This window comes from Zootoca vivipara, chromosome 5, assembly GCF_963506605.1.
Source record: "Zootoca vivipara chromosome 5, rZooViv1.1, whole genome shotgun sequence".
Taxonomy (NCBI): domain Eukaryota; kingdom Metazoa; phylum Chordata; class Lepidosauria; order Squamata; family Lacertidae; genus Zootoca; species Zootoca vivipara.
In genome coordinates this window covers 6098927-6126591 of record NC_083280.1, presented here as the reverse complement: position 1 = coordinate 6126591, position 27665 = coordinate 6098927, and the positions used below count along the sequence as shown (strand labels likewise).

At 49.4% G+C, this 27665-nt stretch overlaps 1 protein-coding gene across 3 annotated transcripts; it reads left to right on the top strand.

Annotated features, from left to right (window-relative positions):
- The first annotated feature begins 550 nt into the window (after nt 1-550).
- On the top strand, nt 551-24625 carry EIF4E2 (eukaryotic translation initiation factor 4E family member 2). Of its 3 annotated transcripts, none has more exons than XM_060274299.1 (8): nt 551-680; nt 3292-3353; nt 5794-5928; nt 10362-10466; nt 11187-11339; nt 11432-11568; nt 22049-22129; nt 24153-24625. In XM_060274299.1, the coding sequence occupies exons 2-7, from the start codon at nt 3300-3302 to the stop codon at nt 22092-22094; spliced, it is 630 nt and encodes a 209-aa protein (XP_060130282.1). In that variant the 5' UTR covers nt 551-680; nt 3292-3299; the 3' UTR covers nt 22095-22129; nt 24153-24625. The 3 variants fall into 3 exon arrangements, with proteins under 3 accessions (XP_060130282.1, XP_034989535.1, XP_034989537.1); XM_035133644.2 differs by having other exon boundaries at nt 3292-3406; XM_035133646.2 differs by lacking the exon at nt 22049-22129 and having other exon boundaries at nt 3292-3406.
- The last annotated feature ends 3040 nt before the right edge of the window (nt 24626-27665 follow it).

Genomic DNA, 27665 nt, shown 5'->3' with positions numbered 1-27665 from the left:
TTCCCACTGATTCCTCATCTCTCTCTCTCTTAGGGTTGCCAGACTCAATAGAGGATAGGACTTATGTGCCTTTAATTGCCCTGCTCTCTTTTGAGTCTGGAAACCTTAACGAGAAACCAGCAGACCCTTTGCTTGGAAATTAAACAAAGGTTCTCCTGGTTTCTCTTTAAGGTTTCCAGACTCAAAAGAGAGCAGGGCAATTAAAGGCACAGAAGTCCTGTCCTCTATTGAGTCTGGCAACCCTACTCCCTCTCTCCCTGAGGACGTAAAAAAACAACAACACTGCTTTTCGATGCGAACCAGGAAATGCCCCATCCGGAAAACGAAGGCGCCTCTCTCTCCTTTTCCTACCTCTGGATTCAAAGCCGAGTCCGCGCTTCCACCATAGAGATGCCTAAAGATAGAGCGCCACCCCCTAGACGCTCGTCGAAAACCATGGTCCCAAAGGACGCTTGCCGGTCACATGACCGGATGCCGCGCACACCAGCCTCAGAGAAGCCACCCAGGAGCGGTGGGCCGAGGGGAACCAGGTTCCGCCGGAAGCAAAGGAAGGGCGGCGTAGGCGGCGTGTCTATGGAAGCGGCGGCGGCTGAGCGGAAGTAGCGGGCGGGCGGCAGGAGGCGAGGCGAAGCGGCGGCGGCGAGAGAGTGACCGAGGAGGATGAACAACAAATTCGACGCGTGAGTCGGAGGCGCCGCGGCTGAGGCCTAGTCTGAGTGGGGGGGTCCCTTGCAAAGCGGCTCCCCGTCGCCCTCGGCCCGGCCCCCAACCGCCGTTGCGCTCGCGGAGGGGGCCGGAGAGGCAGGGAGGCAGGCAAGTAGGGCGCCCCTGGCTGCTCGTGGCTGCAGGGCGGGGAGAAGCTGCGCCTGCCCAAATTCCTCCCTCGGCCGGCAGAAGGAAGGTTGGGGTCTCCCTTCATGGAGGACAGGGCTGCTGCTCTGCCCTCCAGAGCTGGAGGCCGTGAATGCTTCCAATTGGAATAAAATATTGGTGGCGCGGGCGGGGGGGGGGTAGGAGCAGGTAAGCCCCGCCCTGCACAGTCGATCACAAGATCACACACCATTTGAATGGCAATGCCCATTAGGGTTGGGGGGGCGCGCCCTCAAATATGTTCCTGGGATGGTGGTGCTGAAGGCTCCTATGAATGCTCCTGAAAGGCAGTAGCTGAAAGACTCGGGAGGGGAGACGGTTGTTCTTGTGGTGGGACCCTGCGTGAGGGTTTCCCTGTCATGGGCACCTGCGGGGGACAGAACAGGGCCGGCCCACCAATGAGGCAAGGTGAAGCGGCAGCAGATCCCAAGGTCGACCTTTCTCTCCCCACCCCCTTGTTCACGGTGTAGATCTTCCCTTATTCCCTGCTTCCCTGGCTGGGGTATGGGAGCCGTTTTGGGGTCCACCTCAGGTGCTGAAACGCTTTGTGTGCTGGGCTGTATGGGCTCTTGGCCTGGTCCAGCAGAGGCTGTTCACAGCCTCTCTGCATTCTGAGCACAGGGCAGGCTGCAGGGCGAGAGTCATAGGTGGCCAGAGCAAAAATGAAGCTGCTTGCCTCGTTCCAAGTCAGCCATCTCTGCAAGGAGAGCTGGAGTGGTGCCCTTGGGTTGTTGCTGGACTCTGGCTCCTAGTGGCATGGCCATTGCAGAGGGATGGTGGGAGTTGGAGTCCAGCGGAAAAGATGTAGCAGGCACAGTGGCTTCAGTATGAAGCCTTTCCCTGCCCTATCTGGAGATGCTGGGGATTAAATTAGGGGCTTCCTGCATCTGGATCCTGTGAGCTACCACTGAGGTATGGTCTCTTCCCATGTGGGGCAGAGCTCAGTAATGAGGGCAGGGGCAGGCTTCAAGCCTTGGGTTCATTGCAAGGACCTCAAAGTCTGCCACCTTGCAGTTGTGTGTAAATTCACTGTGGATCAGGAATTTTGACAGCCAAACGGGGAAAGAGGAAACCTTTTTGTTGTTCTTTAAAATTTATCTGTCTTAGAGAGAGAGAGAGAGAGAGAGAGAGAGAGAGAGAGAGAGAGAGAGAGAGAGAGAGAGAGGTGGCAACCCTTTACTGAGCTACTGGAAACCACCTGCTGATCTGCCAGTCAATCCCATTCTGCCTTCTGTCCAATCTCAGTCCACACAGACTGGTGGTGGCTCTCCTGGGTTTCATACAGAAAGCTTTCCTAGACCCACCTGGAAATGCTGTGCATTGGACCTGCGACCTTCTGCATGCAAAGCAGGCGCTCTGTCACTGAGCTGTGCTACCCTTTGGTAGAGATAAAGTGCGGTTGAGTGACAGTTTGTATTTGTTTAGAAAGGGGCCGTATCTCACTGTTAACATTCACAAGTCTTGCAGCTTTTCCAACAGATACAGGCGCTGTCTTTTAACAGGCAAAAATCAAGAGGTGCCCCCCCCCATATCAGCCTGATATGCACCTGTAGCTGGCAAAGAGATACCCAGGAGGGGATAGTCACCTGTCTGTTTAAACCCCCAGCCATCATCTTTGGGTCCAGTCTTAAGATACCCAGTAGTTTCTTATTGCAGACAATCACTTGCAGAAAATACTCCACTATCTAAAACAGCAGTAATAAGACCTGATGTGACTGCCACTGTTTGACCATTATTTAGCACCGTTGACATACTTTCCCCAGTATGGTGGCATGTATCAGGACACAGGAAAGAAGTATCGTGGGGGGTGTAGTAGGCGGGGTGTGCAGCTGTGGTAGAAGAAAGCGCTGAATTTGTAGTGGACTAGTGGGGTACATTAACACTTTGAAAAATAACTCTGAAAGAAAGAGACTGGGACCTTGCTGGATGATAGGCTAGAGAGACTGTTTAAGGCAAAAGGAACTCCATTTCACGTGACCAATGCGTGTGATGTTTTATTTTTTATTTTTCTTGATAAACTGTGTAAACAGGTGTCTAGCCCCAATAAGTTTACAGTTTTAAATTGGTGACAGGGATTTTTTTAAAAAAAAGATGGCAAAGATAGGGCAGGTTAAACATATCCAGCTTTTTAAACCGTTTCCTATAAGATTGGTTTCCAAGGGTGTGCTACAAAAGTTCTTAAGACAATACAAAAAATGGCAGAAAAAAAGGAAGTGCAAGTCTTTTGTGCTTCCTTTTATTCCAAGATGGCATTATGTTTACAGGTACTTGCAGTGTGGGATCATTACCCTTTAAAAAAAATATGTCCTCAATTGTTTACTGATGTGAGGGCACTCAGACTTTTTTTTAAAAAAACAAACAAACTGAAGCACCAGCAGTCATGAGCTTTCAAACTGATTCTTTTATTTACTTCTTTGCCAGTCTGAAGGATGATGACAGTGGAGATCATGACCAGAATGAAGAGAACAGCACACAGAAAGATGGTGAGAAGGAAAAAAATGATAGAGACAAACCCCAAAGTAGCAGCAAGAGGAAGGTACGTTCTTTCCTCTTCCTTGTAGACTAGATTGGAGTGTTCAGTTAATGATTCTGAGGGGGTGGGGGAGCCATTAGCCTATAGCTCTAGGGTCTGGAGAATATCTGTGGTTAACTTTGACTAAGACCCTCCCTAGTCTCCATGCCTTTCCTTTGTTAAAGAAAATATGAATTATTTGAAAATGTTTATCTTGGAAGCAGAATTGACTGATAACGAACAATTCCATTCATCTGTACAGTTCTGGAGCTGGGAACAAATTCAGCCCTAAAACAATAACTTTCCATGTGGACACCCCATTATATTCTCCTATCTATCTAAGCTAATGGCTGCCATTTGTTCCTCGAAGCCAGGAACATGTCATGAAGGCAAAGTTCCTTAACACTCCTAATACTGACTGAAGCCTTGGGTGGCACTGACAGGAGGTCTGTATCCTCTCCTTGCCAGAGCCCCTTGCAATAGAAAACCCCTCTTTCTGCAAGAACATGCTACCTGACAATAATGGCAGACATTTAGCTGTAGATAAATTTGATATTAGAACTGCACTCCTCCTTGACTCCATCTGGCGCAAGCTCACATGAACCTACAGGCGTGGCTGCCTCCCTCTACCTTTCAGTAAGCACACACCTTGACCCAGGATTCATGTGCCTATCCTGCCCATTGCCTGTGCTTCCCCAGCTCTCTCCTGCATTCACCTGCAGTGAAAGCAGATGGCCCGCAGTGAGACAGGAAGGGGTGATTCCTAGCTGTGAATTGCAGGTCACCACCCCTGGCTTAGAGGCTTTTTTGTTACAGAGGCAGCAGGACTGGTGCTCCCGCTCTGCTTTGGAAAGGGGACACTTGCCTACCTTTCAAGCAAACTCATCGGTGGACTTTGGGTTTGTTCTTTTCTGTAAGGTTTCCACTGCCCAAAGTTCCTTTGATTAAATGGAACCTAATAGAATAACTTTTTCTTTTTCTGGCAGAGATTCTTCTCTGGGCTTGAGAATGCTTTTTGTAGTTTAGCCCAACCTGTAGGGAACAGTCTGTACTCACCACTTAGGCTTCCAATTACTGCATGGTAAAGGTGCCTTGTGTCCCTTTGGCACAACAGCCATGGGCTTGGAACGTAAGGTGTGTGCAGGCCCTGAGGAAGGCACAACATCTTCCTTTTAAAAAGAACCTTTGTGTAGAAATTGCATCCCACTCTAGCATGATCAAATAGAACAAAAGGTGGAAGTAGGTTTGAATGTTGGTGAACTCCTTCAAATTTTAAGGCGCAAAGGAAACATGTTGCAGTTGGGAAGAAAAAATGGGGGCGGACACCCAGCAAAATCAAGGACACCCAATATCTGCAGTATAGGTGTGCTCTTCCTCTCCGTCGGAATAACCAGCATTTTGATTATATAGAACCCCACGGCCAAGATTCTGACACCAAATAGCTAAACCCAAGCCAGGGAGCAGCATTATGCTCTAACAGAGGTGTTCTCCAGTTTCCATTCACTAGCAAATTGCTGAACCTGATCATACTATTGACAGTGAAAGAGAAAGACTGTCTTCTGGCCCTCATTTGCATTGATCCCTTTTGGCTGGGGGCTGGGGAGGTGCAAAAACCTCCTACAGAGACACATTGAATTCCTCCTGGGCTCCCTTCAGCAAGCAAGCCCCCCCCCCCCCCGAGCCAAAGTAGTGGGCATTTTGAGGGAAATGAGAGTTTCCCACTCCAGCCCATCCTGTGTTCCTGGCAGGAAGGAGCTGGGCTATTTCATACCTGGGGTCATTTCAGTGCAGCTATTTCTGGGGTGGGAGAGAGATGAAGCCCAGGTTTTCCTGGCTTGCCATTTGTTAGTTGGGAGCTGAGTTGTTTTGGCCCTAGAAAGCTATAAAGATGAGCACATTTGTTCTAATGTATGCATTGCCGACATTTGGTTTTCTTGGTTCGCTTGAAACGTTCAATTCCATCTGTTTTCCCTGCTCGGAACGGGGATAGATTTCTCCATTGCCTCACAGAGGAGTCCCCTGCTGCCTGCCCCCATTGAGATCCGTTATCCTAACAATTGGAGACCTATAAAGGCATGTAGGTGGAGTTCATGAACTGGCCTTGTCTGATGAGTTGCTTTTGAGAAACACAAAACGTCCCTCATGGGGCTCGTCCTCTGCCAGCTTGGAGAAGCTCAAGCGTGCTGAGGATTGCTAATCTCTCGTTTGAAGTATAGTCAATTCCTGCCAGACTAATGGTCTGTTTCAAGCTATTAGCAGAGATGGAATTTCAGGAAGAAAATGAGGCTAAAATGTTCTTTCACGCTCCGTGATGGCAGGAGCAGGCAGGCTTCTAATGCTGCAAACATCTTTCAGCCTTCTCTTTAGAGAAATGCGTAAGGACAAATGAGTTGTTTCAATTCTGCACACAGGCTGTGGTTCCAGGGCCGGCTGAGCACCCCCTGCAGTATAATTACACCTTCTGGTACTCCAGGCGGACACCCGGGAGGCCCACCAGCTCTCAGAGCTACGAACAGAACATCAAGCAAATTGGCACCTTCGCTTCCGTGAGTTCCATTTCTGTATTATCACTCGTTTAACTGGATTCAGTGCAGCTTGGGGGGCAGGTGTTATCTGCGCATGAGAAGCAAACAAGGAGGGGCCACAGCTCAGCCATAGGGCACCTTCTCAGCATGGATAAGAACCCTGGTGCAGTCCCCTGTCCTGAAACTCTAGAGGGCAGCTGCCAGTCCAAGCAGGTAGCACCAGGGTAGTGGAGCCAAGGGCAGCTTTGTGTATCTCCTACGTTCGCAGTGTCATGTTTAGAGTTAGGCTGGACTGATAGGGGATTCAGAGTGGCAGTGGCTCCCTTGCATCTTGTGCGGAGGAATTCTGAACCTGCCACCGTGTGCAGTTTTATGTTGTACGGATGGAGAAAAGTTTTTCCTCATCACCCTGTGGAAATCACTGCCACAGGGATTGACCATTGGTTTAGATAGCTTTTAAAAAGGGTCAGACAAATTCATGGGGGGGCATGTCTCTTTATGCTAGGTAGCCATGGCAGCTAAATGCAGCTTCCATATACAGTGGTAGATACCAGGTACTTTGTGAATATGGGTTGGAGCAGTTGCCTCCAGTCTTCCAAGGGGCACCTAGCTTTTGGAGGCAGGGTGCTGGAGTTGATCGGCCTCTTGATCTGGTATTAGGTCCCACCCTGCTTTTTCAAACAGCCACACAGGCAACTTCCAGGTGTCTCAAAATGCCCCCCTGCTATCCTGTGTCCCAGCCTAACTGCTTCCTGTTCTCATGGCCCCATCAGAGAAAGGGGGTTCCTTTTCCTCTAAAGCAGGGGTAGTCAACCTTTTTATACCTACCGCCCACTAATGCATCTTTCTTGATGGTAAATTTTCCTTACCGCCCGCCAGTGCTCGATGGAAGGTGGATTCGGCTTGTGCTGTAGAACCGCCTACCACCCACCTAGAATCCTGAAACACCCACTAGCAGGCGGTAGGCATCCGGTTGACAACGCCTGCTCTAAAGCGCCCAATATGCCCCTATGTCAAAGGCAGGGCGTGGGTCTGAAAGAAGGCCTTCTCTTGTGTGGTTGTGTGTCTCATTTTAAAATCTTGACATGCATATATAATTCTGTTTGTATGCTACCTTTCCACAGCTCAGGGCATGCACAAGGTTGCTTACGACGTAAAAAAACCCACACATAACTACAACAGAACAATAGTAGTCATAAACAGTAAATACAACATTAAAAAAGACAAAACCAAACTGAACAGTTTCTGCGTAAATCACAGCAATATCTAAAATAAAGGTGCAAAAGGCCTCAGCTGTTGTAGCTGGAGTCAGTCCAGGCCTTATCCTCCCAGATCAGATGGGAAAAGGCCTGCAAGGCAGGGAACAGGTCTTCCAGCATATGCTCATCCCTGGAAAGAAACTTGCTGAGCAGGTTTGGAGTGCCGAAACTCTTTGGGTGACTGCGCAGGTGCCTGGATTGTTTTGTAGCCAAAGGGAGGTGTGGTGAGGAGAGAATTCTACTGGCGCTCTTTTCCAGCTCCCAGATCTCTGTCATCTCTGATTTTCTTGTTTAACCAATCAATGGGACACTTGTGCCCAGCCCACCTCCCTTTCATGACTGCCTAGTCCAGGCATCCCCAAACTGTGGCCCTCCAGATGTTTTGGCCTACAACTCCCATGATCCCTAGCTAACAGGACCAGTGGTCGGGGAAGATGGGAATTGTAGTCCAAAACATCTGGAGAGCCGAAGTTTGGGGATGCCTGGCTTAGCCAATGCCCTAAACAAAAAATAATGAGCAGCTGGAATTACTGTAGCATATGAGCAAATGGGAAGATTGCAGTAGAAGTAGCAAGTGGGAAAGTTTTGCAGTGAGGAGTGTTCCTGTTTAGTGTGCCAGGCAGGCATGTCTTCTTTTCAGGATACTCCAACCCATCCCGAAAATGAAATTTTCTGTTTCCTCTCCAGGCTGACATCTAGCATTTCTCTGACCACTGAGCATGCTCAGTCCTCAATAGGCTGTTTTGGGGCTGTCTTTTCCTTAGATAGGTAGACAAGGCCCTCTCTATTCTTATGGCAGTAAATTGTCATAAGAATACTGTGCTTAACATTGTTTTTAAATTGTTGCAACCGACCCTGGGACCACAAGAAACTGTATTATAATTATTAATAATTTTAATTACTTATAATTTATTGAGCTTTTGCATAGCTTCCCCCAGCCTTCCTGATACCATCCTCTTGTTCCTCAGTAGCTCTGTTCAGAACTGAAGCCATGAGGTTGCTGATAGTAAGCATGTGACCCCTTTTCCTTTCCCCAGTAATGGACTGGATGAGAGCCAATGAATTTAAGCTCAATCCAGAGAAGACTGAGGCACTGTTAGTGGGTGGTTCCTTAGATTGCTCTTGGTGGGTTTACACTCCCTCTTGCAAGAGCAGGTATGCAACTTGGAGGTACTTTTGAATCCATTACTGTCGTTTGGTGACCCCCTGAGAACCCTGCATCTACCTACCGTAGTACTTTACGTGTTGCACCAATAGTTCTGGTACTATTGTATATAACCTAAGCCTTAGCCAGCAGTCCTTGGCACCCTTACTTGAGAGTAAGCCTCTGTGAACTTGGTGGAACTTACTTCCTTAGTAGATGATGCAGAAGATTGCCTTGCTCGTCTGACAAGTTCTACTTTGCATAATTCAGCACAGTTGCTGCAAGCCTGCAGTTGTTTGTGTCTGGGCCACTGGAGGGCAGCAGCGCTCTCCAGAACCGCTGGCATGCAGTTATTGCCATGAATTGATCTCCAGCGGCAGCATATTTATTCATTTGCCCAAGATGTGTAACTCCCCATCTAGTTCCTAAAAGCTCGAAAGGCAGAACCCCTTTCTGCAAATGATGTAATAATGCATGTTATATAGCACCACAAAAAGCTTTGTAGGTGTGGAATTTTAAGGGACGTGAGCTGTATCTGAATTCCATTCTGGCAGAGGGCACTTCTTTTACCATTTGCCGCAGCTTTGGGCATTTTTTTGATAGTCTGAGATGCAAAGTGGTTTGCTGCAGAACAGAGAAGTGGTGCTTTCCTTCTCTTCCTCCTCCTCAGTTTCTTGGACACTATTAAGTGCCTGTATAACCACTAGCGCCTGCGAGGCCCCTGGACTTGCCATGCCGTTGTTGCTGCAAGTGGCACCCGTTTTGCCGCTGCTCCTGCTCCCATTCTTCCTGAACTTGCACCCCCAACACAAGGATGGGGTTTACAGTGGCCAGTTAGTCATTCACAATACTACCAGTCGACGGTCTGTTGCTTAACCATGGCTAAACACAGTGAAATGTTTCGTGGTCCCAAGTTCCTAATATTTTACAAACTCGTGGGAAAGGAGGCCATATTCTTGCTCTGAAGGCTGGTGAGTAAAAGAGGCTTATGAGTGGTATTGAGCAACTGAAGATGCCATATCTGCACTCAGGCCATTGGCCCATTTAGCCCATATTATCTGCTTTGACTTGCAGTAGTTCTCCCACGTGTCAGGGGAAAGTGTTTACCATTTCTTGCTTCCATATTCTGTCTAGGGACACCAGGGGTTGGGGGTAGGGGCTTTCTTTCGGCATGCAATGCATGTAGTCTTATACTATGCTATGGGTTCTTTCCCCCAGCTAAGAGAATGAACTAGAAATCAAGACCTCCCTGGCCAAAAGTTCACGTTCATTTTTTTTTGTTAACGGTTTTATTGTATATGTTATATTCTTTGAAAAGCACTTAGTGATTTCACTTGCAAATAAGCAGCACCCAGATTTTGCTTAATAAATACGCATTCCCCAGTTGTTTAATCCCAGCCCTTCCCTGTTTGCATGGTGTGTTTTTACATTGTGATTTTATGTTGCAACCTGAGACCTGAGACCTGTGGTTATAGGGTGGTATACAAATTAATAAATAATAAGAATAAGAACTCTCCTACCCCTACGGTATGACTGTAAGGATTACGGCAAGATCACCTATATGAAGCACTTCGAGTGCTAAAGGTGGCATATATATATGATAGTTGATTTTAATATTTATATAATGGTTTAGCACACTTTTGTTAATAACCTACATATATTTGGTTGGTCAGATGCTAAGCTAGCATCAGTCGCTGGTGGGGAGCTGCAGTGGAAACAGCAACCACCCAATGATGCTGTGATTTGGTCACCTACCTAAAGTGTTGCCTGAGTTCCAAGAAAGAGGCAGTGGCTCAAGTGAGTCAGGGAGTGGTAGGGCAGGTTGCTGTTCTCCGGAAGTGTTGTGCATTCAAGATAAGTGCAAAGGGACAGACAGACATTTAGCAGAAAGTGGGAGTTAGAATAAGGAAGGGGGTCACAAGAGATGCTGCTCTCACGCCTTCCTGACTTGGCTGTCTTACAACCACCCATAGCCAGAATCTGAAAAGGAAGACCTGTCTTGGCTCCTGGAAGATGTGCCTGACTTGGCTCTGCTTCTCCTCTTGTTACAGGTGGAGCAGTTTTGGAGATTTTATAGCCACATGGTTCGTCCTGGGGACCTGACGGGCCACAGCGACTTCCACCTTTTCAAAGAAGGAATTAAACCCATGTGGGAGGTGAGTCCTGACAGTGTTGCAGTAGGAAGGAAACAGGAGAAGATCACAAAAGGGACGCAGGAGGGGTGCAGATGGTGGGCCACGGTCTGTAATAGGTCTCACTGGCTGCACTTATATCTGTTTATTTTTCATTTGTTGTTAGTGGGTAATCGTTCGAACTAGAAAATCAGTTACTGTTTCCTAAAACTATTTCATCTGAAACTTTTAACTCCCTGCATTTAAGTAAAAATGCTGTTTTCAAAGTTGTACCTAAGAGATTTAAATGCAACAAAATAAATCAGATATTAAACAGGTCTGGTGGAAGAGACAAAGTGCCAGAAGACAGAAATAAAGTTCTGCAATCTTCATGCCATTCAACTGAGATATCCCCTCTACTTTATTTATTTCCCACCCTTCACCCTAAAATCCCAGGGCAGGTGCCAATAGAGTCATTGGGGGTCTAAGAGAAGCTTTATCACTATTAACATAGCTAATATAACGTTGAAACAATCCCCTTTCTCAATATATAATTTTGTTCAGGAAAAAGAAATGGTCTGAGGCCTTGTCCTCCTTTCCTAAGGGCTGTATTGCTCTTACATGTCCCAACCTGCTGCTTTTACTGGGTACAGCCTAGAAGATTGCAAGGACTGCTTTCGTAGAGGCAGCTGGGGCAAGAAAAGCCCTACCTGATTTGGGGCAGTGAGAAAGTCGGCCTCATTTTCTTCCTTTTCATCTTCCCAGGATGATGCCAACAAGAACGGCGGCAAGTGGATCATCCGTCTCCGGAAGGGCTTAGCGTCTCGGTGTTGGGAGAACCTCATCCTGGCAATGCTGGGAGAACAGTTCATGGTGGGTGAAGAAATCTGCGGGGCGGTCGTCTCCGTCCGATTCCAGGTAAGGCGCGTCCTGGGTGTTGCGGGACCAGCCTTGCCCCCTTGAGGCGCGGGAGATCCCCGTTTGCTCACCTCCCGACGTTCGCCCTGCAGGAGGACATCATCTCCATATGGAACAAGACGGCCAGCGACCAAGCGACCACGGCCCGGATACGGGACACGCTGCGGCGAGTGCTGAACCTGCCCCCCAACACCATCATGGAATACAAAACCCACACGGACAGCATCAAGTACGTGCGGCGAGGGGGGAGGGGAGCACTGGCTATAATGTGCTTGCCTCTTGTGTCTGCTGCGTTAATGCAGGGAGCCATTCCTTGTCCTGTAGAGCTGTGAGTGCTGTCACCACACTGGGGCACTTTTGGTGTCACACATAGCTTCTTCTGTTCTGGCATGTGTTGCCTTGAGGGCCATGCACAACCTTCTTCCTGCCTGCAGTTAGTGGCCTAGCTCACTGGCTTCAGTGCTCTCCACCTTCAAAGGACCCCATTTGTTTGTTTATGTGGAGCATTTGTACCTCACTCTTCAGCCAGAAAAGGCTCCCAGGGCAGCTTGCGTTCAATTGGAGCAAAACAGTACCTACCCACAAGCACAGCACACAAGGGAAAAGGAACAGGGAGGGAAGAGGAAAATCTGAATCAAAGCTCAGGCACCAGTTTCTGAATAGTTGCTTCTACAGCGACCAGTTGGTGCAGTTCAGGACAGGAGGTGCCTGTTGGAGCTAGTGTGTTGCAGCAGAGCTGGTGGAATAAGCTTTGCTTCCCAGTTCTCCCGCTGCCGAAATGGCTGCTCCCAGGTGGCAGTTGTGGGATCAGGAGGCCCGCTGGAACTTTTGTGTCCCTTGGTCCACTGAGGGACCATTAGGCATCTGCCACAGGGGTCCCAGCACCCTCCAGAGCAGGGGCAGCCACCCTTGTCCTCTCCAGGTGCTGCAAAGTACCAAGACTGTGATCTCGTAACTCATTGGCCAAGCTGATTGGGGATGATGGGAGTTGGGAGTCAGCAACATATTGGCTCCTCTCCATGGAGGATTCTGGGAAAGATTCTCATCTGCTTAACGCAGGATTCTGGCCAGGAACTGAGTATGCCTCCTAGAGCACATCCCTGCGGAGTCAGCTCACTAGCATTCCCCGAAACCTACTTTGGACGCCACTGGCGCAGCCTTGGCCTTCCAGTAGCTGCTTGGTAGAGTGGGCTGGGATTGTGGATCTCCCCCTTTTCCAAGCCAAGGTGGCTGGAGGGGAGGGGGTGTGATTTGAGTGCACCGCATTCCTGGAGACATAAAACACAGAGACTAACAGGGATTTATAGACCCATTAGATTTATAAATGTTCTCAGGAAGGCGCTATGTAAATTTACTGTGCTGTACAAATGATTTCTAATCATAATAAATGCTGTATATTAAATCCTCCCGCCCCCCGCCCCCCCGGTGACAGAGGCCCTTTAACTAGAACAGAGGATTATAGTACACGGAGAGGACAGCTGTATTTTAAATGAGACCGTTATAGTTTACCAGGCCAGGCCATTCAAGATGACTTTTATTCTCCCCCAAAGTGATGGAGGATCGCTGCATATTTAAGAGCTTTCAGATTGGGGGTGAAAAATGTGAAAAACCCTTTTCACTTAAGTGCACTATAAGCAAAGATGCAGGTTGGGGCGCGTGGGCTGACGCTGGAAGATTAACGTAGCCAAGGAAGAGGGAGGACAGATGGATAAAATGCAGAAGTAGAACTCAGCAGTAAGAGGGTTTTCTTGTCCAATGAGTGAGCATGGATGCAGCATGGCACCTGCTTCTTTTCCCCTGGCTAGCAGAATCCCAGGGAGCAAAGGAAGCAAGACCATCCCAGAGGAGGGCGTTAAAGGAGGGGTAGTACCACTGGTGGGTGGCACATCCTGCTCCTTCTCGGGTAGTTTGTCCACCTTTGATCCCCATCCTGCACTCAGCTCTCACCTGTGGTTCTCAGAAGCTGTCAGTATGCAACAGTGGCTACACCCCGGGAAACGGCTTCGACTGGCTGGCTAAACCAGGCAATAGTAGTCGATGGGTCCGAAACCCATCAGTGAGTTAGGGACTTCCCCTGTATGCAAAGACAGGTTCCAGCGGATTGAGTGAATGAGACCAATAGCGTTTCCAGCAGTCAATAAGGCGGTTTCTGCATATGCTGTAGAGGGAAGTGAGGGGCAGACAGAGCTCGTCCTAGGAAGGTAACCCATCTATGAGGAGGAAAGCTCATCCTAAACCTCTGCTGCCTTCCAGGATCTCTTTGGGAGAAGAAAAGGGTTAGGAGTAAACTCTACACATATCCAGACTGGAGTCCCTAAGGCGGTTGGGTGGCGCCTGGTACACCACCTTCTGGCAACTCCTGCAGCCAAGCTGGTGCCAAGCGTATTAGTGAGGCTAAGAGGGGGGTCTTGTTGTCTGGGCAGCCCAGGACCTCCAGATACATTGCCCAGGCTTGCGCTCCAGGGAGGTCTCTTCAGTGCTGCTAACACAGCAGTTTGACTTCACCCTGGGAGGCACACTCCATTGTCTCTTGAGACAGACAGATGCCAACAATGTGTGTGTGTGAGAGAGAGAGGGGGGAGGGAGGGAGGGAGGGAGGGAGGGAGGGAGGAAGGAAGGAAGGAAGGAAGGAAGGAAGGAAGGAAGGAAAGAGAATTGCCTGGCTAGCTGAGACCAAAGGTTTCTTTTGTTCAGCACTGTGTTTACAACAGTGTCCAACCAGCTGCCTCTGAAAACTCATGAGCAGGGATGGAGACAGCCATCCCTTCTGTTACTTGTCCTTCAACTTTCGGTTCTCAGAGGTATAATGTCCCTGATCCTGGATGTTGCATCCTGACATCCATTAATGCCAGGAGGTTGGCCGATTATTTGCAAGTTGCCTGAGCCGTAGGCTGTTAGGAAGTGGGTAGGAAGGCAGGACCAACTCCACATCCAGTCCTAAGCTAGGTACTCTCTGCCCTGATGGAGCTGCCAGGTAGTAGAATCCTGAATTTGCCCATCCCAAGCCAGCACATCATTGGCAACTTTGGGCAGGACATGTCAGATGGCGGCTAAGAGCCAAGGCAGCTGCTCCCTATTGGGAGGGGGCTTTTCTTTTCGGATCTTTGAAGGAGGTGAGGAATTTGATGCTTTTCAAATATGGGGAAAGATGAAGAAACGTTTCCCATGCTGTATCTAATTAGTAATGGGTTTAAGTGCAGGAGGACTCATTTAGATTGGCAACTTTTCAGACTCGCGTTGTAATTGCATTCTGCAATGTAGGACCCATTTCTAGTTACAGTAATACCTCCGCGAATGTCCGCCTTGTCTAGCGTCCATTCCAGTGAATGTCCGTGGCAAATCCGGAAGTACCGGAACGGGTTACTTCCAGGTTTGCAGCTCGCGCATGCGCAGAAGCGCTAAATTGCTCTTTGCACATGCACAGAAGTGCAAACCGCTCCACGCGTGTGCGCATATGCGGCACTTTGCCCTGCGTCCTTTTTGGCTAGCGGCCAGGGCTCCGGAACGAATCCCGGTCGCAAAACAAGGTACGACTGTATTTACCATATGTCCATCTTTCCCCTCCCTCCCTCCTCTCTTTTTTTCTCCTCTCCCTCCCCCCCCCAATTGAAAACCCCCAAGTGACACTGGAAAACCAATGGTAGCATTGCTGGTGCAGCTTGTTTCAGGTCAGGGTGAGACCCACCCATTGAACACTACTGTTTCAAATCTGGAGTGGGAGCCTCTGCTCAGCTCCATCCGGCATGGCCAGCGGTTAGGACCGATGGGAGTTGGAGTCCAGCCATATTAGGAAGGCCAGAGGTCCCCCACCTTGGCTTAGCTGAAATATTTGTGTGGGGAGGCAGAGTAGTTTCCTGATGATGCAGCTTATCTAGGGAAGTTTGTGGAATCCTTTTATTTTTGGAGAAAGTGATTTGTGTTGGGACTGTTGCACAATAAAAATCGGGGGTGGGGAAGCACCTCATGTTGAGATGGTTGCCAGTTTTCATCGAGAGTCCCTGGTGTCCCATACTTCTGGGTATGTGTTGTGGTTTCATGGGTGGCTATTTAACTTGGCAATCAATATAGAACAAAAATGGGGGGGGGATTCTGATACCGTTCTGCCCATCACCCATCTGACCTTGTTTCTTCATGGAGTAGCCGTTGTTCAGTTGTAGATCCAAGGCTGGCTTTTCTTTGTAAAAACTTGCCTCTAAATCTACATGATGGGTTTTTTTGATAATGAAAAGATAACATAGACTTATTCTGAAGGCTTATAATCAACTGAAGTTGGGGCACATTTATTGGGGGTTAAGAATAAATACCCAACACACAGTGCACCACACACAGTACTGTAAAATAGTTTGACAAAATGCAATGCTAATAGAAAAAATTCAGTGAATCACAGCTCTAAAATAAATCAGACTTTGATTCCACACCCCCTTGTAGTCAGTACAAATGAAGCTGTGAAACTGGTAATTCCAGAGTCCCCCCCTCCCTCCCCCCCTATCACACACAAACACACACACACACACACACACACACACACACACACACACACAATGTATGTATAGATCAGGCACCCCCAAACTTTGGCCCTCCAGATGTTTTGGACTACAGTTCCCATCTTCCCCGACCACTGGTCCTGTTAGCTAGGGATCATGGGAGTTGTAGGCCAAAACATCTGGAGGGCCGCAGTTTGGGGATGCCGGGTATAGATATATGCAGACTTTGGCTAGGATAGACAGGGAATGAATTTCGCCACAAACAGGAGACAGCTGAGTTTTAGAGAGCAGCAAAATAGATGAGGCAAATATTCCAGTATCCGCTGCACAGTAGTGGATCCCCATTGGAGTTTCCTGGAACTCCAGCATATAAGGACTTAAGACCTCTGATTCACCGGGCACTGCAGGAAGAGAAATCTGCTGAATTTTATTATCAGATTGATGGAAAATGCATCATGCAGCAAGGCAGTGTGCCTGTTGGTCTTTGCTTTAATTGAGCCTTCACTGCCTGCTTTACGGTACCTTTGCTCGCTCGGAGGGTACTTTGTGCTCCCGTCACTTCATTATTTATGCCCTGAGCCCACTTTCCCAGGTCTCACAGCCTTTCCTCTCTGGGCAGCTGAGCTGCCGCTTATAACCCCCCTCTGGCAAGCTCTGAACTCTTCCTTGCATTGCGAAGGTGGCTCCGGAGGCAGCAATCCACAGAAGTTTGCCCTCCGCTGACTGTTTTGCTCATTTACTGACAGTGTTAACAGACTGCCGGCTGCCTTTCAGCCATTAGAGCTCCCCTGGTAGTTTGTAATAAAAACAGAAACTAAAAAGATTTGAATATCAAAAGGAAGAGGTAAGCTGGCGCAGGGGGCCGCCTGGGTCTTCTCTCCATGCGAGCACATTTTCCTGGGCCTGCATCAACCCCTGTTTGCAAGCACATTCCACCAAAACCGTGCAGTCTCACTGTGGATGAAACAGACCCCTTGCCCACAATCCTTTGTGGTGAGGGTGCCATTTCTCCCATGTTCCAGAACCACAGAAGCAAATCATGTGGCACTTCCTAAGCCTGGGGTAGCATGCCGGTGACTAAATAGATCAGTGCAGTGGTACCTCTGGATACGTACCTGATCCGTTCCGGGGTGCCATTTGCCCCCTGAAAAGTACGTATCCAGAGCGGCGCTTCCGCGCATGCGTGCGGGGCAGAACCCAGAAGTAAACACTTCCGGGTCTGCCAAGTACTTAACCTGAAAGTACTCAACCCGCAGCGAACGCAACACGAGGTATGACTGTAGTTCCCAAACTTTTTTGGGTCTCCGCCCCCTTGGTTCCATAAACTCCTCTCCAGCGCCCCCCTACCCTATAAAAAAGCCTTATTTGGATGAGCAGTTTTCACGACCCGCTAAGGAAGGTAACATCACAGTAAAATTCAAAACGGGCAATTAATTGCACGGCTATTCAAAATCCAGTTAAACCTATTTAGTTTCATTATATCTACAAAATTTATGAGCAAGTTCCAGTGGTAGTCATTTCCACCTTCTGCGCCCCATTTCCATCCGCTTGCCTCTTTGTGGCTCCTCACGGGGCGGTACTGTTGGTGGAAGTCATCTGGCTGTTCACCACAACTCAAGCCATGTGATGTATCAGGTGAGTATGGGAGCCCCAGCAGAGTCTTCAGAGACTTCCTGCTCACTTCAGAGCAGCTTCTTCCAGAGTTCCTGGTTAAAGGAAAAACTCTCCCACACAGCTCAAAGCAACAAAGTGTTTACTGTCTTCTGGCACAAGACAAAGCTAAACATTACTGTCTAATATACACAGTTCTTCAGGGCTTTGAAGTCAAGATACCTATGCACAGAGCCACAAAAACTATCACCATACTAGCTTAATGCTGCTGTGTCAAACCCACAGCCTCATCCCCTAACTCTTGCATATTCAGAGTCAGACCCTGAACAGCAAACAGGACACGGCTTCAGGATATGGACCTGGCACCAGGACATAACAAAAGCAACACCCTAGAGACCATTGGACTTGTCTCTGTGTTCCTGAACCAGTGGTGAGGGTGCATGGCTCAACAAGCCATACACTCAACCTCGGTGGTGTTGCTATGGTAACCTGGTGCACCTGGCACCTTATCTCCAAGCATCCGGTCATGGGGGATGTGAGACCAAGCACTGTGCAATTTAACCCATTGTTCACGTTACACCAACAAGTGCTGCCCACTTTGGGAGCCACTGATCTGGATGGTATTGGACTGCATCTCCCATCGGCCCTACCTTCAGTGGCCAGCGTTGGGTGTTGGAATCCAGCAACAGCTGGAAGGCCACCACTTCCCCACCACTTTTCTAAGTCAGAGGTCGCCAGCCCTCCATGCCCTCTTTCCTCCCAGCCCTCTGCCCCCCATGAGAAATCTAGAAACGCTTCCCTGGCCCCTGTTTGCTCTTGGTGGCCATTGCAAGTCTTCTCAGACTGGGCCTAAGAGCTTTAAACTGAAGGCCTCCACCTCCCTCCTCTCACACCATTTTCAGCTTGAAGAGAGTTCAGCCCCAGGAGTCAGAAATGTCTAAGCTCTGGAATCACTTTGCACTCTCGGTCCTCCCTGCAGCGCAAATCCTTATTTGTCTCCAGGAGGCTCGGAGAAAAGGACCCGTTCCAGTTGCTCCAGAGCGTGGCAGCAGGGCTGGGGATTTTGCTTCAGCACCAAAGTGCGTCCTGTGGGGCAGCAGGATTTATCTCTTTCCCGTCCACATTGCATGGAGCCAGAGGGACAAGAAAGGCCAGCTCGTGGGGCAGGCAGGGGAGAAGCGAATTGACTGAAGTTGTGCCAGCTTGAGTCAACAATGCTTCTTAATTGAGCCCCTTCACAGCAGGCATTAATTAGCCCCCCTGGCAGCTTCGGCAGCTCCAGCTGACAGAGAGCGAGCGGCCTTCTTCCTTGGTCCCACAGAAACATTCCCCCTCCTAAAGACACTCCCTGGGATTCTGGCTGCAGGATTACTAGGAACACGCTCATCCCACGTCCCACGCTCATCTTGTATGGAAGGAAAGCGGACTTTGGAGAGGGGTCTGCCATTTGATAGAAGAAACTCACCCCACACAAGCCTTTGGGATTCTCCAGGCACATCTCAAAGCAACAGACGTCAGGGTTTGTGATTGAGAAAAACTGTGTGATGTAGACAGATCGTGATAACAAAATCTGCACCTCTTTTGGTCATGAGGGAGCAGCACTGGCGACTTCTACTGGTAGGTGGGATTGCTGGTAAGGAGATCTGTTGAGATCTAAGAGTGAGGGGTTTGGAGAAAATCCGTAGTTTGGCTTGAAGCCCAACCCTGGAAAGCCAGTTAGCCACTGGGTGAACCAATGTGTCGTGACTTGATAAAGCTTGCGCTCTAGCCTGAAAAGTAGCATTGCAGGGGAGAAACCGGTGAAGGGGTGTAGAGATTGTGAAAGCCGGATTAGCTCTCCCCCCTGTGCTGCTGTAGAAGAGTTTCAGAGAAGAGAGTATTTCTGGCAGCAGAAAGCCATACAAATGCCTGGTATGTCGTTAAGGTAATCGCCTTCTCTCCCAATTCTGCCTCCATTTGTCTGACTCCGCAAAGCAGGCAGGTCCCCCCCCCCTCCCCTGATTCCTGCTCACTTGGCCCATCAGTGAGAAAAATAGCGCCAGAGGAGGCAACATTAGGCCCATTCCCCGAGATTTATCTGAAAGCACTTTTGCTGCAGATAGTGATTGCGCTTTTATGTTTATTGTGGGTGTCATTAGCTAAGCAGATTTAAGGCAGGACGTGACTGGCAACAGTTGGCTTCCGCTTTCCAATCAAAAAATGGCTCTATTAACGGACTTGTGTTCAGCGTGCAGTGTGATGCATTTGCCCAGGGTTCTTCTCAGGCCTGTGTGAGGTGGAGAAATGTAAGCTCTCCCATGTTTTCGGGGTGTGGGTGGGGTTTAGGCAGCGAAAGCAAGATGTCAGCTTGCTTGGGAGTCTCCCGCCCAGTTAAAGGGCTTCGGGTTTTAGGGGTTCAGAGATCTCCCAGCAGGAGCTTTTGGATTTTGAGGCCTCTGTTGACCATGCTAGACTAGATGTTCAATTGCTCTGAGGCAATGGGATGCGGTTTCTTATATATCCTGGAAATGTGGGGCAGGGAGAAGAACTATTGGAAATAAGGTGAGCATGGCAAGGCCTGTGCAGAATTGTGGAATAGTAGAGTGGAAGTGATCATGGGGGTCATCTAGTCAAGCCCCCTGAAACCCAGGAATCTTTTGCCCAGCGTGGGGCTCGAACCCATGGACCCATAGGGTAGGAAGGGAAGAGCATAGCTCAATTGAAGAGCACATGCTTTGCACCCATGCTTTATGCTGCCTCCCTAGCATCTCCAGTTAAGGACCTCATGTAGCACTGAGAAGAAGAAGAGTTTGGATTTGATATCCCGCGTTATCACTACCCAAAGGAGTCCCAAAGTGGCTAATATTCTCCTTTCCCTTCCTCCCCCACAACAGAGACACCCTGTGAGGTGAGTGGGGCAGAGAGACTTCAGAGAAGTGTCACTAGCCCAAGGTCACGCAGGAACTGCATGTGGAGGAGCGGAGACGCGAACCCGGTTCCCCAGATTACGAGTCTGCCGCTCTTAACCACTACACCACACTGGCACCAGAGATGGTGGTGGTCAGTAAACAGACCATATTGAGCTAGATTAGTGTTGGGCAACCCCTTTTGCATGTGGGCATCCAGGACTCTACCTGGCCTGCATCCCTCTCCTGCTCTGCTTTATAGCCTCTGTTAGTGCTTCTGCCTGGCTGTGATGTACCCTTGATCTCCGATAAGGATTCTTGTCTTGGAATAATAGAATTGGGAGAGACCTAGTCCAATCCCCTGCAATGTAGGAATCTCAGCTAAAGCACCCAGGGCAGATGGTCACCCAACCTCTGCTTAGAAACCTCCAAGGAAGGAGAGTCCACCACCTTCTGAGGGAGTCTGTTCCATTGCTGAACAGCTTTTCCTTTCAGAAAGTTCTTCTTGATATTTAGTCTGAATCTCCTTTCTTGTAACTTGAAGCCATTGTTTCGAGTCCTACCTTCCAGAGCAGGAGAAAACAAGCTTGCTCCATCTTCCATGGGACGCCCTTCAGATGTTTGAAGATGGCTATCATGCCTCCTCTCAGTCTCCTCTTTTCCAGGCTAAACATACCCGACTCCTTCAACTGTTCCTCATAAAGCTTGGTTTCCAGTACCTTGATCACCTTGGTCTCCCTCCTCTGCACACCTTCCAGCTTGTCAATATCTTTCTTAAACTGGGTCGCCCAGTATTCCAGGTGTCATCAAACCAAGGCAGAATAGAGCAGTGCTATCACTTCCCTTAATCTGGTCACTAGGCATACCTGGATAGAGGAGAGGGAGGGGAGTGTGAGCAAATTAACACATGTTGCTGCACCCACTTCTGCCTCTGGCACTGCTGGCCCTCACTGGCATGTGGCCCCTGGGAAGTTGCCTAGAAGAGAACGTGGCCCTCCGCTGGAAAGAGGCTCTCCACTTGTGGGCCAGCCAGACCAATTGCCAGGTGGTTCAGTGAAAGTTGGTGGAGAGGGACCACGGCTCAATAGCACAGGGCTGCTTGTTGGAGGTCCTGGTTCAAACCCTGCCACCTCTAATGATTAGAGCTATCAGGGCTGGGAAAGAGAGGCACACATCCCAGAAAGCTCTGGAGATCCGCTCCTAGACAGAAAACAAGGGGCTGGGTGGATTAATGGTCTGTATCCATTACAAGGTAGCTCGGTGTACTTCCTTTGTGTCTCTGAATACCATTATTTGCGCCGTGTTCAGTATGCGTGGAACTTTACAGAGAAACAGAAGATTAAACACAGCATAGATCTTTGTCCCAAGACCCTCCCCCCAAAAAATCTCGCTTCCAACAGAGGGAGCGGAGGAGTGGGTGAGGCCTGGGACAAATTGGAGCAAATGCCGCGTACTCACGCTGGGGCACACGATGAAGAGCCCCCGACTTGCCTTCTGCCCCCCTGAGATGTCTGGGCTGCATTTTCAAATCGGCTTCCCTTTGCGCTTTCCGGACAAGCACTTTTGCTCTTTTGCTCTTGTTCAGAGTTAAAGCCTTTGGTTTGAAGTGCTCGTTTTCTTTTCTTTTCCTCTCCTGTCTCTCTCTCTCTGTGTTGTCGTTTTATACCCTTCTCTTCCTCCCTACCCTACCCTCTCCCCATTTTCGTTCCCCCCCCCTCTGGCTTGCCAGGGCCTGGGAGGAGTTTCATGGGCTGGTGAACAGCGGAGGTCGCTGAACGGGGGCTCTTGCTCCCTCTCTCACACACCCAGGGTAGGGCCTCATATTTCTTCTTCCATGATTGTGAGATGCACCTCTCAGCCAGAGCCCTCCCCTCTCTCCCTCCCCAGCATAGACTCTTGGTCACTCTCAGCCTGGGGCAGCTCCCTTGTCCCACTGCCGAGACAACCCATTGGCCTTTCTCTTTCGACAAGATTTGCTGTGATTCTTAACGCTGCTCCACAGCAGCCTTGCAGAGCAGACCACAAAGTGTTGCTCACCTTGGCTGACCTACGCGAAGCCAGTTCTGGTCTCCAAGGGGGAAAAAAGGGAAACAAAACAGACCTTTGTCAACATTGCCTGTAGGCAAGGTGTGGGGAAACTGGCCTTCCAGGTGTCGCTCAGCTCTACAACTCCCGTCATCCCATTATGGAGTCTGTTTTTAAATGAGATAAATCGGATTTCTCTCATATGGTTATAGCCACATTCTGGAAGGACCTAAGAGGTGCGAACTTGAATGCTTAGTACAATAGAGTGTGGCGTATAGCCCTTATGGAAAAATTGACTCACAAATTGAGGCTGGCAAGAGGAACAAAGCACAATGACACCTTTGCGAGAGAACGGCGGAGCTTTAGTTTGTTCGCAGATTCTCCAGTAAAACTAAAGACCAGTTCCAAAGGTTTGAAAGAACTTGTGGATCACTTAATAAGGATGTGTAGGAGAGAAGTGTACTGTTATAAGTTGTATTGTGTGTATGAGAATACAAGTTTTCATAATGTAATTTTTTTTGGGGGGGGGTTCTGGGGAAATTTAAAGAATAATAATGAAAAGCAACTTGCCCAACTCCCTTCATCCCTGGCCATTGGCCATGCTTGCTGGGGCTGATGGGAGTTGTAGTTGAGCAACATCTGGAGGGCCAAAGGTTCCCTGCATCTGCCGTAGTCAGTCTTCCACTCAGCAATATCAGCTCTTTATGAGCCTACGCTAATAGTGGAAACCGGGTTCTCTAATGGCCGCATGTTAGCTGCCCACTTCCAGACAGCCCCTTTGCCTGTTTGCAAAGGTCGCTGTGCCAGAGGGGGGAGGCCTTGTGAGGCTGAGAGGTATGTCTCCCACTTGCTTGTGTTGGGTGGATGCTAGCTGTTAGAGCAGGGAGCAGAGCGAGGGCCACCCAGTCCTGCAAACATTTTACACAGTCTAAGGCTAAGCCAAGTGTCACAAAGCACAAACACAAGAGGTGGAAATTTCTGTCTCCTTCCACAGGCAGATGTGAGCTTGCTGCCCTGACGCACACTGGCCGAGCCCCACTGGTTCCTGGGGAGGAGATGTGCATTCCTTGCCACTCTGCAGTGGGGCCTGCAGGGCAGCAAGAGTGTTATGTTCAGAGGCCCCATTGACATGCATGTGCACCTGTTTATCAAGCATGGTGCAAGGCATTTACCCTTGCCTCTTGTCCCAGGTCCTCCAGATGTTCTCACACTGCCTTGCTTTTGACAGCCTTGCAATAGTTTTGCAGGCCAGGCCAATCCTGTATTTCCCCCCTGTGGGATTCTCCAGTTGCCCTTGTCCCCGTTTGGGTCGCCTTTGATAGGGAATTGAATCAATTGGATGCATGTGGCTAACAGCACCAAACATTAGATTGAAGGAAAGGCTGTTCAGAATCCAATTTTTCTTCCTTGATCCACCTACCTGCAGTTCTGCTGATACTGTGGGTCACGAGCTGCTCTATTCGCTTTTTGTCTTTATGTGGAAGGGAGTCACTCTTCCCATCAATGAAGAGTTGGGGGATATCTGGAGCAATGCAGTTCCATGTGACAGACAGCTTTCTGGGTCTCAGGACACCTTTTTAAAATTATTATTATTATTGGATTTCCTGGCCCTACCTGTGGCCGATATTCATGCCCTGTACTTGTTGACTCAGCAACTTTTTCTTTTTCTTTTGCTGCATCTGGGGGGAGGGGGGGCAACTTGAACATGTTTGACTACTGAATTGACCCTGAGCATCATAGACCAAACTGCAGCCGCTTTTTCTGGACAGAATACATTTGCTAACTGCCTCCCCTCCTCTGTCTTTCAGGGATAACTCAAGCTTCCGAAATACCAAAATCGCACTGTGAGGAGCAGAAGGAGGAGGGGATACAGCACTCAGCTCCTCCTCAGCCTGGCCCACAAAAGGGGGGCGGGGGAGAGGGGTTTTTTTCTCCTGTATGTGTGTGTGTCCGCTGGCTGAGGAGGCTCGCAGGATGGCCTGGGCATTTGACACACGCACCCCCCCCCCGACAATGGCTTTCCCCCCTGTGCCAAAGACTGACCTTCCGGCACCCAGGCATCTTGGTCCAGCCCAGTGGGTGACCGTACTTTGCATTGCACACCGGAGCCCGGGTGCCCTACCGCCTGCCTTCTCTTCGATGTGGAGGGCCCTCCTGCCAAGTGGCCCTTCCTGCCCAGGGATTTCCAGTATTAACCAGATGTCTGCTGCGGAGGCGGAGGCAGTCCGGCGATTGGCAGGTGCCCCCATTTCACCTCTGCCAATAAACGATTAGGCCTCTACTCCCTCCTCCTTGTCGAAGTGTCTGCTTAACAGGTATCCGAGAGGGCGACCTGCTTGGAAGACCTTAAGGGGAGGAGTTGAGCTCTCTCCTTGACTTCTGGGGGACCACAGGCAGGGGCTGGGGCTTTAAGCAGGTTAAGTGCATGTGTGCATGGCCGCACATTTACACTCGGGGGGTGGGGGGTGGGCTGCGCAGGTTCTCTTCAGGCTGCCCCAGTTGCAAGGTTACTTGAGCTAATAAATCAGTCAAACATGATAGGCGCTTAAGGTCTCTTGGCCATGGCAGTGCAATAGAACAGGAGCAAGAATTCAAGGGTTATTGAGAAAACAGACCAGGGACAACCAGAGCAAGCACCTCTTCTGGTTCTGCCTTCTGGGGTTTTCCTTTTTAGCCTGGAAACCAGGGCTTCATGTGACACCTGTCACTGAGCTATTACTGGAAAGCGGCGTCCGTGGGGCTAAACCACTCTGGTGGCTTCCAACAAATTGTGAAACCACAATAATTGGGGGTGGGGGGGGTGGGGATATCCGGACCTCAGAGACCACAAGAAAAAGACACGGCATCAGGACCTATGGGAGTCAATTTTAATTAATTTGTTTTTTTAGGGTGGTGGAAAACAGCTCCACAGTCCTCACAGTGGGGAAGTTTATGGGAGGGGTCTTTTAAAAAATGAGAAATTAGCAGGAGGGAGTGCTGGAGAGGCTGCCTGTGGTTTAGCAGCTCCTTTAACAGAGGTGCATTATATCTTTGTGGATGAGAGGGCACTGTTTTCTCTCTATTTCTATGGTGTGGGGCCTCCTCTCCTCTGAATATTGACATGTCTTAGAATCTTGGTGTGTCTTCATTCAGCCCTGATGTGTTTCTCTCTCTCTCTCCATTCCCCCCTTCCTAAGAAGAGGCCACTGGATCAATCCAGCACCCTGTTCTCGCAGGGGCCGGCAGATAACGCGCAAGCAGGAAACCCCCCCCCCCCCGTTCTCTTCCCACGGGGCAATCAGCATTCCCAGGCACACTTCACATCCCATCCAGACGCGGCTTGTGGTTTTTCTGCTACTTACGGGATCGCGAGTCGGCACAGCCGCTGCGTTTCAACATTTATTATTCAGATAAACACGCAACCCCTGCCGCTTCCGATATTGGTTACAGGAGTGGGATTTGATTTCCATCCTAATAGCAATTGGGCGCTATAAGCCAGCAAAATACCCACGGAAGGGGAGCTTAAGCTACCAGATGCCGCTTCCTGCCCGCCATGTTGCCTTAATTGTTCCGCAAATGATGGCACTTAAGGATTTAGTCTCGCTCGAGGTCCCAGCTGTGTGCCAAACAAGTGGCTGCTGCTTCGTCTGCTCCTGAGCTCAGCTTTAAGAGAAGAGGCCTGCTGTTCAATCTGAAAACGCCGGCTCCCTGCAGCGCCTACCAGGACAATAAGGGGTTTAGAGGTTTCTCTTTCTCTCTCTGCTCACCCTCTGGTTTCCATTCAGAACCGCTTCAATAATTTGCCGTCTCTTTGTTTTGATTTTTTAAGCAGCGCTGAGGTATGTTTGGTGGGGGTTTCTCCCATCTGTAACAAAGCTGGGACCCAAGCCACCATGGAGTGAAAATGGGCCCCTGGTGATGGATCAGTCGGCTGCCGACTTTGGGGAGGAAGCGCAGCTTGATGGCAGAGCACATGTTTGGCATGCAGAAGGTCCTCCTGGGCCCAGTTGTCACTGAGGTCAGCCTCTGCCTGGCCTGTACCGATTCAGGCTGCCGGTGCAGGTTCACACAGTTGCGGTTTTCCTCCATACAACATCATCTCTGCCCATTAAAATATAAACCTAGATGTTGGAGAGAAGAGTTGACATCTCGGCTTTCTTTGTGCCGGGACATTTTTATATGGGAGGAGCATTCAGCCATGCAAGTCCCCACTGGTAGCAGTACAGCCCCGGCGGCTTGGCTGTCTCAATGACAAGCAGGCCCAAGTTGGGCACCTCCTGTTGTTGCATCTTGGGGATAGGAAAGGGCCTCCATCTAAAACTCAGGAGAGTGCCTAAGTTTCAACACTCAGTATCCCCAGAGAGCAGCAGCCAAGGAAGAAGAAGAAGAAGAGTTTGGATTTGATATCCCGCTTTATCACTACCCTAAGGAGTCTCAAAGTGGCTAACATTCTCCTTTCCCTTCCTCCCCCACAACAAACACTCTGTGAGGTGAGTGGGGCTGAGAGACTTCAGAGAAGTGTGACTAGCCCAAGGTCACCCAGCAGCTGCATGTGGAGGAACCGAGACGCGAACCCGGTTCCCCAGATTACGAGACTAAACTCTTAACCACTACACCACACTGGCTCCCTATGCACCTTATAAAAACCTCACTTCTGATGCCAGCCCTGAGTTCCATGCCATCCCCCATGCGGGTAGCTGACTTCCAAAACATTAGCTGGGGGGGGGGGAGAAATCCCAAACTCTGTGAATGTTTATTTTTCCTTTGATGAGGCTGCTACCACAAACACAAACTTCTTATTCCTACATCATCATCCTTGATTAGTCAAGGGAAATTCCAGGCAGTCAGAGGTCAGGTGGCGAATGAGGTTCTATGATGACGCCACCCAGCAAAGCCTATCTCGCTGCCTGGTGATGTCACTGAGGTGATGCCATGATGCTGCCTAGCCGACCAGATTTGGTTAGGTGCTGACATCGCCACGAGCAAAGTCAATTCTTTGAGGGAGCATCCCTTTCAGTCTGAGCGGACGCTTTCGCCAAACCGTCATCAGCAAGTTTCATCAAAAAGGTTGGCAGCATAATCCTCACATGCTGTGCATTTAAATTTATTAGCCACGTCCTAATAAAGATTCTCTAGGCAATGTACAAGTTACATAAAGCAGCTTTCAAAGCTACAAAACTCCCACTATAAGCTGAAGACTAAAACAAATATCCAGCACAATTTTTTTTAGCTACCATGAAGTTTTTAAAAGCCACCCAACTATCCTCAAAAAGCAGAGACTCTGCTAAACATTATTATTAATTACAATTTATAGGCCATTTATATTGCAAAATGGCTTCTAA

Bases quoted from the DNA above. Each gene is read 5' to 3' on its own strand.
- EIF4E2 (XM_035133644.2), top strand. From the start codon at position 661: ATGAACAACAAATTCGACGC. The intron at 5,929-10,361 runs GTGAGTTCCATT...CTCTTGTTACAG, and splicing joins AAATTGGCACCTTCGCTTCC to GTGGAGCAGTTTTGGAGATT. The intron at 11,340-11,431 runs GTAAGGCGCGTC...TTCGCCCTGCAG, and splicing joins TCGTCTCCGTCCGATTCCAG to GAGGACATCATCTCCATATG.